Source organism: Aquarana catesbeiana, linkage group LG02 (genome assembly GCF_042186555.1).
Source record: "Aquarana catesbeiana isolate 2022-GZ linkage group LG02, ASM4218655v1, whole genome shotgun sequence".
NCBI lineage: Eukaryota > Metazoa > Chordata > Amphibia > Anura > Ranidae > Aquarana > Aquarana catesbeiana.
This window is the reverse complement of record NC_133325.1, coordinates 529,172,610-529,188,952: the sequence shown is the minus strand read 5'-3', so window position 1 is coordinate 529,188,952 and position 16,343 is coordinate 529,172,610. Positions and strand designations below refer to the sequence as shown.

General features: G+C 41.8%; 1 protein-coding gene across 2 annotated transcripts in view; it reads right to left on the bottom strand.

Moving 5' to 3' along the window:
• The window catches only part of REN (renin), a 713,915-nt gene that overhangs the window by 501,384 nt on the left and 196,188 nt on the right, over positions 1-16,343 (bottom strand). For both annotated transcript variants that reach the window (XM_073615843.1, XM_073615842.1), the window contains exon 4: positions 15,935-16,053. In XM_073615843.1, coding sequence (XP_073471944.1) covers positions 15,935-16,053 — 119 coding nt within the window. The remainder of the gene's footprint in view (positions 1-15,934; positions 16,054-16,343) is intronic.

The window sequence follows — 16,343 nt, the reverse complement described above, 5'->3', positions numbered from 1 at the left end:
TCTGGGACTTCTGGACCAGACTGCACTCCCTTACATATGGACTCCTCAGGCCACCAATTTTGCTGTAAAATAATTGATGTGTGCCCTGGGGGTCCAAGGCTTCGCCAATTTCTGCTGTTTCTCCAGTGTTGCCTCCCTCTTTGTTTGGTTCTGAGCCCTTAATAAAGGCATTTTTGTTTCAATTATACTTGCCTATGTGTTTTCCTTCAAAAAGGACAGTTTGTGAGGATTCAGGTACATTTCAAAAATACAATGTGAAATTAACAAGAGACACCAACACCAAGCAACCTCCTTGAGATTAAATAATAATAAAAAATTAAGATAATAATGGTGTTGTGGTAACTTGACACACAAAACACACACAAAAATATTCTGGATGTTAAATAACTAAAAAAAAAAAAAATAACAACAAGATCAGCCTTGAAAAAAAACACACCAGGCTTGAAAAAAACACACACAAAAAAAAAAAAATTATATAGATTTTTGGTCAGATGTGACAAATCATAATATATTGAGGGAATCACGAGAAATAAGAAAGAAAGAAGTTTGTGAGAAGTCTGTGTGAATATCAGCAGCAAAACTACTTCGTTCTTCCTGCATTATAAAGAAGAAGAGAGTGTGCTGTATTAAACAATTTGAAACATTGCAGCCTGACGAAAGTGCTCTATCCATTCCTAACTCTAATTTTACCAGACCAAGCTGTTCCGTCTCGGAATTTCTTCTGAGCATGCCTGGCACTTTGTGCGTTGGAATTGACGCGATTGGATTTTGTTGTCAGAAAGTTTTATAGCCTGCTCTCAAACTTTGTGTGTCGGAAAATCCGATGGAAAAAGTCCGACGGAGCCCACACACGGTCGAAATTTCCGACAACACACTCCAATCGCACATTTTCCATCGTAAAATCCGACCGTGTGTACAGGGCATTAGGGTGTAAAATTTTTATTTCACTCCTCACTGCCTATCACAGTTTCGGAGGCCATGGAATACCCAGATGGCACAACCCCCCCAAATGACCCCATTTTGGAAAGTAGACACCCCAAGCTATTTGCTGAGAGGTATGGTGAGTATTTTGCAGATCTTTTTGTCACAAAGTTTTGAAAATTTAAAAAATAAAAAAATACATTTTTCGTTTCTTTCTTTATTTTCAAAAACAAATGAGAGCTGCAAAATACTCACCATGCCTCTCAGGGACAAAAAAAAATATTCAATTGGCTCAACATGCCTCTCAGCAATTTCCCTGGGGTGTCTACTTTCCAAAATGGGGTAATGGCGGGGGGGGGGGGTTTGTTGTACTGCCCTGCCATTTTAGCACCTCAAGAAATGAGGCCGTCATAAACCAAAAGCTGTTTAAATTCCAGAAAATGTACCCTAGTTTGTAGACGCTATAACTTTTGCGCAAACCAATAAATATACGCTTGTTGACCTTTTTTTTACCAAAGACATGTGGCTGAATACATTTTGGCCTAAATGTATGACTAAAATTGAGTTTATTGGATTTTTCTTATAACAAAAAGTAGAAAATATAATTTTTTTCAATATTTTCGGTCTTTTTCTGTTTATATCGCAAAAAATTAAAATCGCAGAGGCAATCAAATACCATCAAAAGAAAGCTCTATTTATGGGAAAAAAAGGACGCAAATTTTGTTTGGGTACAACATTGCATGACCACGCACTTACCAGTTAAAGCAGCGCAGTGCCAAATTGTAAAAAGTCCTCTGGTCTTTAGGCAGCCAAATGGTCCAGGGCTTAAGTGGTTAATACCAAGAAATAAAGTGCCTTCAGGATTTTTGTTGTGGTAACGTGCATAAAGCTTTGACGCCACCCTATGTCCGGGTAATCCCCGTCTAATATTGGCCACATGTTTTTTTATTTCTGAACTGCATAGAAATTGTGCAGCCATTTTATTGTACGCCACACGGACATTGAACTAAATATACTATGTTAGTAGATGAACAGGTAATAAAAGATTGTATCTCATATATTTTGAATGTAGCCTGTGAATGAAATTTACAAATATGCCTATCTCTCAATCTATTCAACTGGCAAATGCTAAACTTCCAACAAGGGAAATAATCTTTAAGATCCCAGAACATACTTGGTTTCCTAGGGCAATCAACAACATTAGGGGCCACATATAATAATACATTGTTGTTGTATCTGCATTAGTATGAATAGCACCTTAAAGTGACAGCACACCTATTAAGTGAGAAGTATATTTGATGTCTAGCATTTGGATATTTCAGTGTTGCTGTGTTTTTTCATTTGTTTATTAGGAATTTGGTAACTAAAAACAGAGACCAACAAAAGTAAACACAAAACATTAACAGTGATGGAACCCCCGTAGGGGTCAATAACATGATCATACAATGGTCCAGAAACAGAGATGAGAGGGGGCTACATCTGTCAATTTAGAGGTATGGCTCACATCAACACTGCTATACACCCGTAGAACAATTAGAAGGTGCACATTAGGCAGGTATGCAATGAAGAGGAGGGATGTCAATGTCTCCACTCCCCTGTCTCCCCTCCTCATTCCCGTTGGGGTGTAGGTGGGGAGTTCTATCCCGCACATCGGTGCTATGCACACACTGCCTGCCTGTGATGTCTATTGACGCCGGGATGTGGCAATGTCTTTCGTGCATCTCATGCCGAGCGGTGGGTGTGTGGGGATCCAAGTCCGGCGCATGCGCCAAAGGTGGTCCTGTCCGCGCTCCCTCACGCTCATTGGCTAATGGCATAGCACTGACAGGGTCCCCCCTGTATCTCGGGTACACGGCCTGAGCTGGTCAGTATATGCCTCTCTATACCTGAGGGGCATTACAATTGCAGTCTACTCCATGGAACCACACCTGAAAGATTTACTTTGGGACCCTAGGTGACCCCATCTATACATATCTTGTTTATGTTTTTGCTTTTTTTGCACTAGGAAATTTATTTTATTTATTTCTTTACATTTTTTTTTTCAGTTCTTATCACATTCTGTATATTTTTCATCGTCCTAGCAACCTGATTTCATTCCACCTCATGCATCTGCTACGTCCATGCATTTTTGTATGGTTGGTTTGTCCACATATCACCTATGGTGCTCATCAGCCAATGGCATAGCACTGACAGGGCCCCGCCCTGTATCTCGGGCTTATAGCCTGAGCAGGTCAGTATATGCCTCTTTACACCTGAGAGGCATTTCAACTGCAGTCTATTCCATGGAACACACCTGTAAGTTTCACTTTGGGATCCTAGGTGACCCCACTTATACATTTTCTTTGTTTTTTGCACTAGGCACTCTTTTCAACTCTTGTTACTTTTGCTATTGTTTATGGTTTCAGCAACCTGATCTCATTACACATCATGTACCTGCCTCCCATGCATATTTGTATAGTTGGTTTGTCCACTCAATTTATTATATTTCCTTTTTTTTGTTAGATATAGTTTTTAGACACTTGCACACTTTTTTCCACTTATACAGTATATACTTACATGTTGGTATATTTTACATACATACACATTTATATTTTTACTTTATATATATCAAACATGTGTATATACTTATTTTTAGATTAGTGTGTACGTGAGCTGTTCCTGCATCCCACTGTTCCATGGACTTTTCTGCTGTTTTCTGACCTGCCCCTGTGGCTGTTCCTGTATGGATGGGTCATTCCTGCTTCAGCCTCAGATCAGACATTGCTGTCACCCCCTTTCTCTCCCTCCCTTTGGGAACCGGGCTAATTTCCAGCTGACTACTAAGTACCAGACTGCTTGTCTCTCCTAGATCATGTCTTTCATTGCTGTTATAGGAAAGTGTTCAATAATTTCTAATAATTATTCTAATAATAAGTATATTTTTTACTTTTTAACTATTATAGACATTCCGTATACTGTACTCCTGATGAATGGACATGTTCCATGAAAAGCGTTGAGTTCCATTGCGATTTTTCAAGGATGCCAAGACAGTCTAGTTCTTGCAATTTATACTTATTTTTGGTTGTGACATTATTGAGCATATACCATCATGCATCAATACAATATCTATTTATGTGTTATAATATGTGCTTTTTATATGTCAGCTGGTTTTTATGACTTGTTTGTGATTCATTACCATGTATTGTGTTTTTCTGCGATTATGTAGATTTATTCTTGGATTGTAATAGTCTTTCTTTACCATTTACTTCATGTTATTTTGACTCTGGGAGTGACATGCCTCATTTAAAGTCCCATGACCACTGTCCTTTTACATAAAATAATCTTTAAGATCCCAGAACATGCTTGGTTTGCTAGGGCAATCAACAACATTAGGGGGCACATATAATAATACATTGTTGTTGTATCTGCATTAGTATGAATAGCTTCTTAAAGTGACAGCGCACCTATTAAGTGAGAAGTATTTTTTGATGTCTAGCATTTGGATATTTCAGTGTTGCTGTTGTCACATATCTTTTTTTTTTCACAAAACAAACATTAACAGTGATGGAACCCTCATAGGGGTCCATAACATGATCATATAATGGTCCAGAAACAGAGATGTGAGAGGGCTACATCTGTAAATTTAGCGGTGTGGCTCACATCAACACTGCTATACACCCATAAAACAATTATGCCGCGTACACACGACCGGTTTTGCCGTCGGAATAAACTCCGAAGGTTTCTCCAAGGGAACTTCAACGGAATTCCATTCAAGTGGTCTTGCCTACACACGGTCACCCCAAAGTCCGACCAAAGTCTGACCGTCCAGAACATGGTGACGTACAGCACGTATGACGACACTAGAAAAAGGAAGTTCAATAGCCAGTAGCCAATAGCTTCCGTCTCGTACTTGCTTCAAAGACAGCGTTGTTTTTGGTCCGTCGGAACAGCATACAGACCAGCGGTTTTCCCGATAGGAATTGGTTCCGTCGGAAATATTTAGAACATGTTCTATTTCTAGGTCCGTTAGAATTTTTGAAAAAAAAAAGTCAGATGAGGCACACACACGTTCGGAATAGACGATGAAAAGCTTCCATCTGACTTTTTCTGTCGGACATTCCGCTCGTGTGTACGCGGCATTAGAAGGTGCACATTAGGCAGGTATGCAATGAAGAGGAGGGATGCCACACATACAATACTGAAAAAAGAAAAAAGGGGAAAGACATCACCCCATGGACATAGCAGTGGATGATTCAGCTAGCCATTTAGACTATAACTTGTATTTCCGGGGACAACCACTGTTGATATATGTATCTTTGTACAACAGTAGACTATTGTTCACCAATTGTTTCCAAAATATAATAGATAGAGGAGTGGGCTTTTTCCAATGTAATGTTATTGCTTTTCTAGCATAGAAGAGAAGCAAACTAACCAAGGTGCGTTCTGCCACTGTGGGTAGAATATTTTCAACCAGGCCTAGTAAACATACATGCATGGAAGATTGTATGGTAACAGATGGCAATTGATTTATCAAGGATAACACTTCCTCCCAGATTTCGGTGACGGATTGACACATCCAGAAAATGTGAGAAAAATCTCCCGGGGCACTCGCACACTATCAGCATTCTGGCGAAAATGAAGGATTCATTTTATGTAGTCAGTAAGGAGTGCAGTACACCCAGGGAACATTTTTAAATTCTATTAAACGGTTACGTAGAGGGGCGTGGCCTGACACTGCATGGAGTAGGATGTGTGGACTCAGAGCTCCGTCCGTTACTCCTGTTAAACCACTAATCCTGGACTTAATAATTAGCTAACTGGCTGGACTGCCTCTCTGGGACACCTGGGACAGCTGGACCTGACTTCTAGAGGAAAAATCCGCACGGCGGCCCGAACGGAGCGGCGATCTCCCGCTCGGCGGGTAAAAAATTCATCGAGACCACGGCTTCGGCCTACAACCGGAGGCCACGGCCATCTTGGTACACCTCAATCTCGGCCCTGCCTGGATCCAGCCTCTAAACACAGGTACCTGGCTAGTGTTCATTCCCTCTCCTCCTAACCTGCTCACCCATCTAGGACCCAGAGAGACTGACACTCACAAACGGCCTAGCTGACGGCCTGGGCCTACATATGCTGACCGGCGGCCATTTTGGCACACCTGCCCCCTCTGCCTGTGCTATACACATAGACTGCGGCCCTGCTGTCCCCCTGTAAAGGCGGTTTCTCCTGGGGACGTGACCTGACAGTGGAACAGGGCGCATTCCTGAGAAGATCTGTCCATTACTCCTGATTTTACCTCATCCTGTGCCCGCAGCCGCTCTAAACAAGCTTAATAGCTTCCCCTTTTGTGACCGCTGAAGAACCCAATCAAGATGTCTCTCACAAAGGCTCAGAAAGCAGCGATGGCGGCAAAACTAGCTCAGTACCGCCGGCACGAGGGAGAGGAGATGGAGGAAAATGATGCTGCGGAAAAGCCTGAGGAAGAGCGTCTGGCGGGAGATACGGATCGGCTTCTCGAGGCAATCACATTCTGCAGAACTTCACTAACAGCCCAGATAGAGGAGGTAAAGGTAGATATATCTCTCATCCGGCAAGATTTACATAAACTCCGGGACCGGGTCAAAACTGCAGAAAACCGAATCAGCAATGTGGAAGACGCCATCCCGCCCCTGCAAGAGGGGACAGAACGTATACAGCGCCAAATCCAGCAACTGTTCTCCAAGCAGGACGAAATGGAGAACAGACTGAGGAGATGCAACCTGCGATTAATCGGCCTCCCTGAAGGCTCTGAGGGAAAGGACCCCACCACATTCCTGGAGCAGCTACTCATCACACACTATGGCAGAGAGGCTTTCTCCCCAATGCTAGCTGTGGAAAGGGCCCACCGAATGCCTGCTAGACCGCCTCCGCAGGGAACACCCCCACGCACCTTTATAGCCAAGCTCCTTAACTATAAGGATCGGGATGCGGCCCTGAGAATGGCGCGAGAAAAAGGCAACATTCAACTAGGGAACAGTAAAATCGCCATATTCCCCGACTTCTCAACAGAAGTACAGCGCCGCAGACAAGGGTTCACAGAGGCCAAACGCAGGCTGAGATTAAAGCAAATTAAATATGCTATGCTATTTCCAGCCCGACTCCGAGTAGAGCAAGGTGGCAGAGTTCACTTCTTTGAGGACCCTGAGGAGGTGATAACCTGGCTGGAACGCCAGGGGGCACCGGAGAGAGCAGACTGATACTGCTGTAAGTACACTTTTTGCTACCACTTACCACAATCAATACAGCATACAACTCCTGACACTTATTGCAGACCTGATTAGAAATTAACAGATAAGTGCTGTGCACTGAAGTGGACAAATACAGATCAAACTGCTAGATTTAAATGCTCTTCGCACTAGCCCATTTATTCGCTCAGTGAACCAGATGGAAGACCCGCCAAGGAACTGTGAGTTGTATCCTTACTACGAGAGTCAAGTTTAGCCCAACAGTCAACAAGCTGATTTTTGTAAACGATAAATGTGTCCTCAATGAAAAAATTTTTTTTTATAACAGCACTAGGTGAAAAAAATAGGCAATATTGACAGTGACTACAATGATTAAATGGTATAAATCTATGGTTTGAACATAGAAAGTGGGTCTAAAGGACCATACATGTGTAACAAATCGAAATATAATGTCCATAAAAATTAGATAATAATGGTAGTGATTAGTGAGAAAAAAGGGGGCCACCACCAGAAAGTCTATAAGAGTTATGTGCTGGAAAAAAAACTGATAATATAAAATGAGAAAAAAAAAAAAATTGTATAAATCCCGGGGTTTCTTCTAGGGCGAACTTGATCACTTCTGGTAAATGGATCACTAAATCGCAGAAAAAGTGGAAGATCTAAATAGGCGGCAAAACCATCACCAAAGTTTCAGAGGAGGCTTACTGGAATCAAATGACCTGGAAAGACCTACGTCTTCCAGGTCAAAGAAAGCTTGTAGACCACCAGGTCTGGCGAGATGAATCGTCAGATTATCCTCAACTTCCAATTGGGGGTAGGGGTCTTGCTACAGCTTCAAGCGTCCTCAGGACAATCCAACAGGCTCAATAGGTGTCACAAATATCATGCGAGAAAGAAAGGCTCACATGGCATAATAACGTTTAAAACATCAATTTTATTAAAATAATAAATCAGAACACTCACTTGATGGGAGATCAAAAACAGCTCATATAAAATTGGTTGCGGTAATCGTAAGGGGTCCACCCGACATGTTTCAGCTACATAGCCTTCATCTGGGGTATGGAACCCCCCCACTTCACCGCAATTTAAACAGAGAATGACCCCCACTGGGAGTGTCACCGAACCTGAAGTGGCGCAATTGATGTCACTTCCTGGTTAATTAAATTAGTATGTTTCACTATGAGAATATATAAAAATATAGGGGCAAAGAGTGGTATTTAAACCGCTAGTACTAACAGGTGTAAAATCTGAACAAAATATTAAAAGAGGGAGGTGGCCGCTTGATTGGCTTGTACAAAGACAAACCGAGTGTACAAGCCGATCAAGCGGCCACCTCCCTCTTTTAATATTTTGTTCAGATTTTACACCTGTTAGTACTAGCGGTTTAAATACCGCTCTTTGCCCCTATATTTTTATATATTCTCATAGTGAAACATACTAATTTAATTAACCAGGAAGTGACATCAATTGCGCCACTTCTGGTTCGGTGACACTCCCAGTGGGGGTCATTCTCTGTTTAAATTGCGGTGAAGTGGGGGGGTTCCATACCCCAGATGAAGGCTATGTAGCCAAAACATGTCGGGTGGACCCCTTACGATTACCGCAACCAATTTTATATGAGCTGTTTTTGATCTCCCATCAAGTGAGTGTTCTGATTTATTATTTTAATAAAATTGATGTTTTAAACGTTATTATGCCATGTGAGCCTTTCTTTCTCGCATGATATTTGTGACACCTATTGAGCCTGTTGGATTGTCCTGAGGACGCTTGAAGCTGTAGCAAGACCCCTACCCCCAATTGGAAGTTGAGGATAATCTGACGATTCATCTCGCCAGACCTGGTGGTCTACAAGCTTTCTTTGACCTGGAAGACGTAGGTCTTTCCAGGTCATTTGATTCCGGTAAGCCTCCTCTGAAACTTTGGTGATGGTTTTGCCGCCTATTTAGATCTTCCACTTTTTCTGCAATTTAGTGATCCATTTACCAGAAGTGATCAAGTTCACCCTAGAAGAAACCCCGGGATTTATACAATTTTTTTTTTTTTCTCATTTTATATTATTAGTTTTTTTCCAGCACGTAACTCTTATAGACTTTCTGGTGGTGGCCCCCTTTTTTCTCACTAATCACTACCATTATTATCTAATTTTTATGGACATTATTTTTCGATTTGTTACACATGTATGGTCCTTTAGACCCACTTTCTATGTTCAAACCATAGATTTATACCATTTATTCATTGTAGTCACTGTCAATATTGCCTATTTTTTTCACCTAGTGCTGTTATAAAAAAATTTTTTTTCATTGAGGACACATTTATCGTTTATATATATTATTATTCGTATACACATATAGCGCTACACTATATATATTCTTGTTTCTTTTTACCTTTGCCTTTGTCTAGAAGTGTGTTAGCTGCTGGTTGTATATACCTTTTATCGTATTTTCTTTTCAATATTTTTTGGCGCAGCGCTGTACCTATTTCCATATTGTAACAAGCTGATTTTTCCCTTACCCACATTTTTTACTTTAATCTGTTTTCCCCTGACATCTTATGTGGCTCAATATGTTTTTTGAGAAGATGGAGCCCCAGAGAGGACACAGTCCTGCCCCTTTATTGCAAAGTGCAGCGAGACTTTACCCCACTCAACATCAGAGAATATGATGGTGAGATTGGGGGCCACTGCAATGAACAATTATATACCGCTCCTCCAGTACGGAGTGTAACCCGTCAGCACTCTCTAGTTCGGTGGCCCCAATTACTCACATATTTATGGCTTTACCATGTAAAGTTTTGTATTTCCTTGTTGGGGATTTTCAGTAGGTTTGGGGATGATGCCTGCAACAGTTGGGGAGGTTGCAAGGTGGGGTGGGGGGTGGTGGGGGGGATAGTTCAACCGTTGAACAGATTTGTATGTGTTATAACCATATGGTACACCAACCAAAGTTGGACATTGTTGTTGCAGACATTAAAAGTTATGCTATACCTAGTTAAGTGTACACTAAATATACATTACAGACATCTGAGAAGGCTAACCAAAAAACTAGACGTATATATGATGGCTGAAATACGTTGCTGTATAGAAGGGAACACATGGGGACTCTAAAGTTTCTTATCTGGAATGTGCGGGGATTGCGTGAGAAGATAAAACGCTCAGTGGCCCTCACGTTCCTTAAAAAACAACACGCTGACATCTTAGTCTTAGTGGAGACACATGTGGAAGGGAGATTGCAAATGGCTTTTCGCCGACCTTGGGTCGGATGGGCATTTCATTCAACCTACACATCACACGCACGTGGAGTATCAGTTTTGGTGGCCAAATCGGTACAATTTGAACTTATAGAGGTTTCCACGGACCCGCAGGGACGATATGTTTTTTATCTGTCAAGCTAAATGGGGAACCTTTTCTTATTTTGGCTTTCTATGTACCCTCCCCCCCATTCTCCATGCCCATAATCTTAGAGGGGTTAACATTCATGACCAAACACCCCACAGTCCAGGCGGTCTGGCTGGGGGATTTTAACGCCACACTAAACCCCTCAGTAGATAGACTTCAACCCTCGAATCCACATCCAATAACCAACAGAGAAACCAAATTTGCCAAGCTAATCTCCTCCTTTCACCTTGTGGATTCTTGGAGATACAAATACCCACACAAACAATCATTCTCTTGTTTCTCTTCCTCCCACAGCTCTATGTCTAGAATTGACATGATATTGTTATCACAAAGTCTCACACCCCGATTACTAGAGACAGCCTTTTCTCCCAGGCTGTTGTCTGACCATAGCCCATACTGGATTACACTAAGCGTGCCCACTGACAAACCAAAACGGAATTGGCGATTAAACCCGTTCTGGCTCTCACTACTCCCTGAGGATGATGAACTTCTGAATGAGTGGAAGTTGTTCTTCAGGAACAACGACCGCTCAGCGTCCCCGACAACAATCTGGGAGTCTTTTAAATCTCACGTTCGATACTCTCAACCCGCATTAACAGAATTAAAACAGATTCCTCAGGAGAGCTTGAAAGAGCGATAACGGTACTATCCCAATCTGAACAAAATTATATAGATGATCCCTCTCCCGCAAATGCAGACTTACTTAAACTTCAGACCAGAGTAGTAGCCCAACTCCAATATGGGAAAGAACGACACAAAATGTTCTTTGCTAAACAAAAGCTGTTTGAGCACGGGGAAAAAGCTGGCAAGCTCCTAGCATACCTGGTACACAATGAAGATAGACCCCCTGTGGTAATATCTTTACACGGTCCTGGCGGTGAATCCATTACTAATCCCCTCACAGTGACCTCTATGTTTAGAGGTTTTTTTATTGACCTCTACACCTCAAAAAGTCCTGAGGATAAGGGCCCAATGAACTCCTTTTTGGAGGAGGCGGCACTTCTCCAGTTAACAGAAGACCAGGTTAACCTTCTTGAGGCACCACTCACTGAGGAAGAAATAGCGTTGGCTATTGCTGGATTTGCCAGGTCCAAATCCCCGGGCTCGGATGGCCTACCTATAGAATTTTACTCCCAATTCAGCGATTTTTTGATCCCAAAACTTCTAACCTTATATAATCACTTATTCGAGACATTTACACTCCCCGCTTCTATGAGAGAGGCAACAATAGTCCTCATACCCAAACCGGGAAAAGATCCAGGATACCCCGAATCCTACCACCCAATCTCCCTATTACAAGTAGATATCAAGATGTTAGCCAAGGTACTCTCCTTCCGACTCAATCAAGTCATTCTCTCCCTGATACATACGGATCAGGCGGGGTTCATGCCTGGTCGTAACACCTCGTTCAACCTACGGAAATTGTTTATAAATTTACAGGCCACACATGAAAATGTAGGATCCCGGGTGATTGTGACGCTTGACACGGCCAAGGCATTGACTCTGTGGAGTGGGAATACTTATGGCAATGCTTGGGAAGATATGGCTTTGGCCCCAGATTCCTTAAGTGGATCAAACTACTTTATCAAAATCCCACAGCTAGAGTGGTGGCGAACGGGTGGCCGTCTCAAGAGTTTGACCTCAGTAGAGGCACGAGACAGGGCTGCCCTCTTTCCCCACTTCTCTATGCCTTAGCTGAAGAGCCTCTGGCTGTGTCGATCCGTGCAAACCCCGAGATCGTGGGTCTACAAATGGGAACCTTAACCGAAAAAATTTGTTTATATGCGGACGATACCCTATTATATCTCGCTGACTCAGGCCCATCCCTTCAAAAAGCATTACAGTTGATCGAACACTTCGGAACATTTTCCGGTTTAAAGATGAACTGGGAAAAGTCCCAGATACTACCTATAGACAGTTTCCCACCATCTGAATCATGGACAGATACCCCACTAAAAAGAGCAGATACAATCAAATACCTAGGAATCCATATATCCAGAGATCCGGCTGATTATATTCCCCTTAACATTGAACCCCTCTTTTCACTAGTCAAAACCAAAATACGTACTTGGGCCCGTCTACCACTAGGAGTATGGGGTCGCATAAATCTGATAAAAATAGTCCTTCTCCCAAAAATCTTCTACATATTGTGGCATACCCCAATCTATCTCCCACTAAAACACTTTAAGTCTCTTGAAGCTTTACTTAAACCCTTTGTGTGGGGGACTAGCAGACATAAAATCGCATGGTCAGCGCTTAAAAACCCGACAGACATGGGGGGAATGGCCCTACCGGATCTGAACTTTTATTACATTGCATCACAATTATCACAACTATTCCACATAGACAAGACAGACAACGTACGCTTCCTGACCCTTCTTTGCCCCAAAAGTGTGCAACTCACAGGCGATTCTCTGTACGCAATATCGGCGGGATCCAGGAGTACTGAAGTGGGGGGAGACAAGAATTCCTTGATATACCATTATAGACGTATTTGGGACCTTGCCTCCACCAAATTAGAAATACCAAGACTGCACGACCATACACCGATATGGCACAATAGAGATATGTCAGAATTCATTAACATACCGGACCCGGAGCTGTGGGAGTCTAGGGGAATTTACTATATACATCATTTGCTGTTCAATGGAACTCTCAAAACTTACAATATACTCAAAGAGGAGTTTTCTCTTCCAAACTTCATGTTCTTCAGATACCTACAAGTAAGACATGCAACACAAACACAATTTTTACAGGTTGAGGCTCCGCCTGCTCTTCATCCCGTTATGGCTATTGTTAAAAGTACAGACCCACGTGGACTAATATCCACATTTTATAATATGCTTCTGACTCCCACCTCATCAAAAATAGCGTTTGATTTGAAGCCTCGATGGGAGAGAGAGGTAGGCCTGATGGAAAATGAGGAGTGGGAGGAAGCCCTCGAGACATGCAAAGCAGTATCACCAAAACTCTCGGACAGACTCTCTCAGATTTACATAACACATAGAACATACCTCACTCCAATTCGAGTAGCCAGATATAAGCGTAATCAGTCCACTCTATGCCCGATGTGTGGCCAAGAAACAGGCACGTTCTTTCATTTAATATGGACATGCCCCAAGATTCAACAACTATGGAAACAGGTCATAACATTTCTACACGACACCATGGGCTCCCCAATAGCGTTAGAACCAAAACAATGTCTCCTAGGGATATTTCCAGACACAGTTGACAAATTTACCAAGGTATTCCTACATGAGACTCTATTCTCTGTCAGAAAAATCATTGCAAGAAAGTGGATGAGACCATCCCCTCCCAGTGTGACAGAGTGGAAAACAGAAGTTAACACTACCTTGCCATACAAAAAACATATTTACATTAATAGAGGATGTCCGACGAAATACAACAAAATTTGGGATTGATGGTTGCAAGAACCTGAAACTTGCACTTAATCATAAATTCGCTCAGTAATACAACACGTGGATCTCTGTAACTAAAACTCAATTCCAGATACATACAGAAAAAGTATAAACCAAAAGACATCATGGTTCATGTTGTTCTCCCAAAATGGTCATGTCTGCACTGAACACAATATATCCCCTATAGACTTAAAGGTATATAATACATATGAGAGCGTCACATTATCCATATACATATCACGTGTGCTAAAATAAAATACAATTAAACCAAATATGTTCAACGGGGGGGGGGGGGGGGAGGGAGGGAGGGAGATATTATTACACATTATGATGATAGTAGTTCATAGTGGTATACATTTATTTCTACATCAACATATATTACCCTTAATGTTGACTATATTAACAATGTATACTTTCCTTGTTCAATACGCATTCTTTTCTATGTATATATATATATATTAGTAATACTATGTATTTATATGCATCATCTTTGCTTAATAAAACCTTGTTTGATGAAAAAAAATGGTTACGTAGAGGCCAAGGTTCAGAAGGGGAGATCCCAATTATCTTCCTAATCATTCATGTCTAGGTCTAATATTTCCCACAGTCATCGGGCCCCAAGTCCCTCCAAAGCAGGTAGGGATACTGTTACTAGATGGGAGTATGAGTGGGAGGTGGGTTTTTTAGCGCAGTACTTTCTGAGTACCTGTTCCAAATCAGATTGAACAATCATTGGAGGGGATTGCAAGATCAGACAGTGGAAAGCATGGGAGAGTTGCAAATAATGAAACTGGCAGTTTGCAGGAATATTGTAATTAGAAGAAAGTTGGGACAAGGAGACAATTTGAGAAGTCAACTTGATGTTATATTTGTGTCTCCGAACGCCCCACAGGGAGCGTTCAGAGACACTGCCAACCTTGGGTAACATTCACATGTCAGGCCCACAATCCAGGCCCTTAGAGTGGTAATCATGAAAAGTGTTAAAGGGTAGGGAGCGTGAGGGCCTTTAAATAATAGAAATTTAAGGACCACTAGGAAATTGACCACTGCAGCTTCTAGAAGTGTGGAAGGGTTGGTAAGGTCCAGATTCAGCCACCAGGCAGCTGTTACCAATTGGGTGGTTAGGAAATATTTAAAACAGTCAGGGAAAGCTAGGCCACCCTGTGAGCTAGGGCGCTTCCGAGTAGACAACTTGTATCTAGGAGTATGTGAGCCCCAAAGAAAAGAAGAGAAGAGCCGATCAAGGCATATGAAGAGGGACTTAGGAATCCACCGAGGAGAATGATTAAATAAATATATGAATTTCAGGAGAATTTTCTTCTTTAGTGGATTAATCCATCCAAGTAGGGATAGCGGTAGAAACTTCCATGCTTTCAGCCACAGCCTAACATCTTGGAGGATTGGGGCCAGATTAAATGGAAGGAAATACAAGGCCTGACGTGAAACCTCAATCCCAAGGTATCTTAATCTCTCAACCCACTGTAATGGAATATTAGGGGAAGCTGTGCCAATAGTTTCGGGGTCAATCACGAATAGCAGTGATTTGGCCCAGCTGCCCTTTAGACCAGTTATTGTGGAAAAGGAAGCTAAAACCTGAAGGGCATCCTGGAGGGATGTGCCAGCATCATTTGGAAACAATAGGAGGTCATTTGCATAGAGGGCCACTCTCTCCTCCAACCAGCCGACCCGTAGGCCTTTAATGTGCAGGGAAGTACAAAGCCACTGGTTCAATAGTAATAGAGAATAAGACTAAAGAGAGAGGGCAACCCTGCCGGTGCCCCTTGGCAATCAAAAGGAGGACGACGAGCAACCACCTAGCAGCACGGCAGCTGTGAGACCACGATAAAGCACTTTCAGACAATTACTGAAAATGAAGGGGAAGCCCATTCTCCATAACACCTCTCACTCACATTGATTTGCATTGACAATCATAATTATCTACTGTATACAACAGGAATAAGTATTTATAAGGACAAAATATAAAAATAGAGACTCACAACTACAACATCCTGGCTCAGGAACCCCCTGACTCTTCCCGATTCATACTGTATTGAAAAGCTTGTTCCATTCTCAATGTAGGTGTAAGATTTAGATGAGTCATAACGATTATGGGACACTGTTGTGGAAAAACAGTTGTTTTTTAACAATGACTATAAATCCATGCAAGCAGTAGTATATATATCACATAGAAAGAGAATCTGTTTATTTGATAGTATTTTGGATAACTACACAATTGCACAATGAAAAGTAATCGTAAATAAATTACATTACATATTGCATATGGCCTTTTAAAAATAGACAATATCTATAAAACAAGTTCTAACATTATAGCTAGACATGTGCAAAACCAATAAAATTTGTTCATTTTCGTTTTCGTTTCATTAGTTTATTATTTTTTTCGTTTTA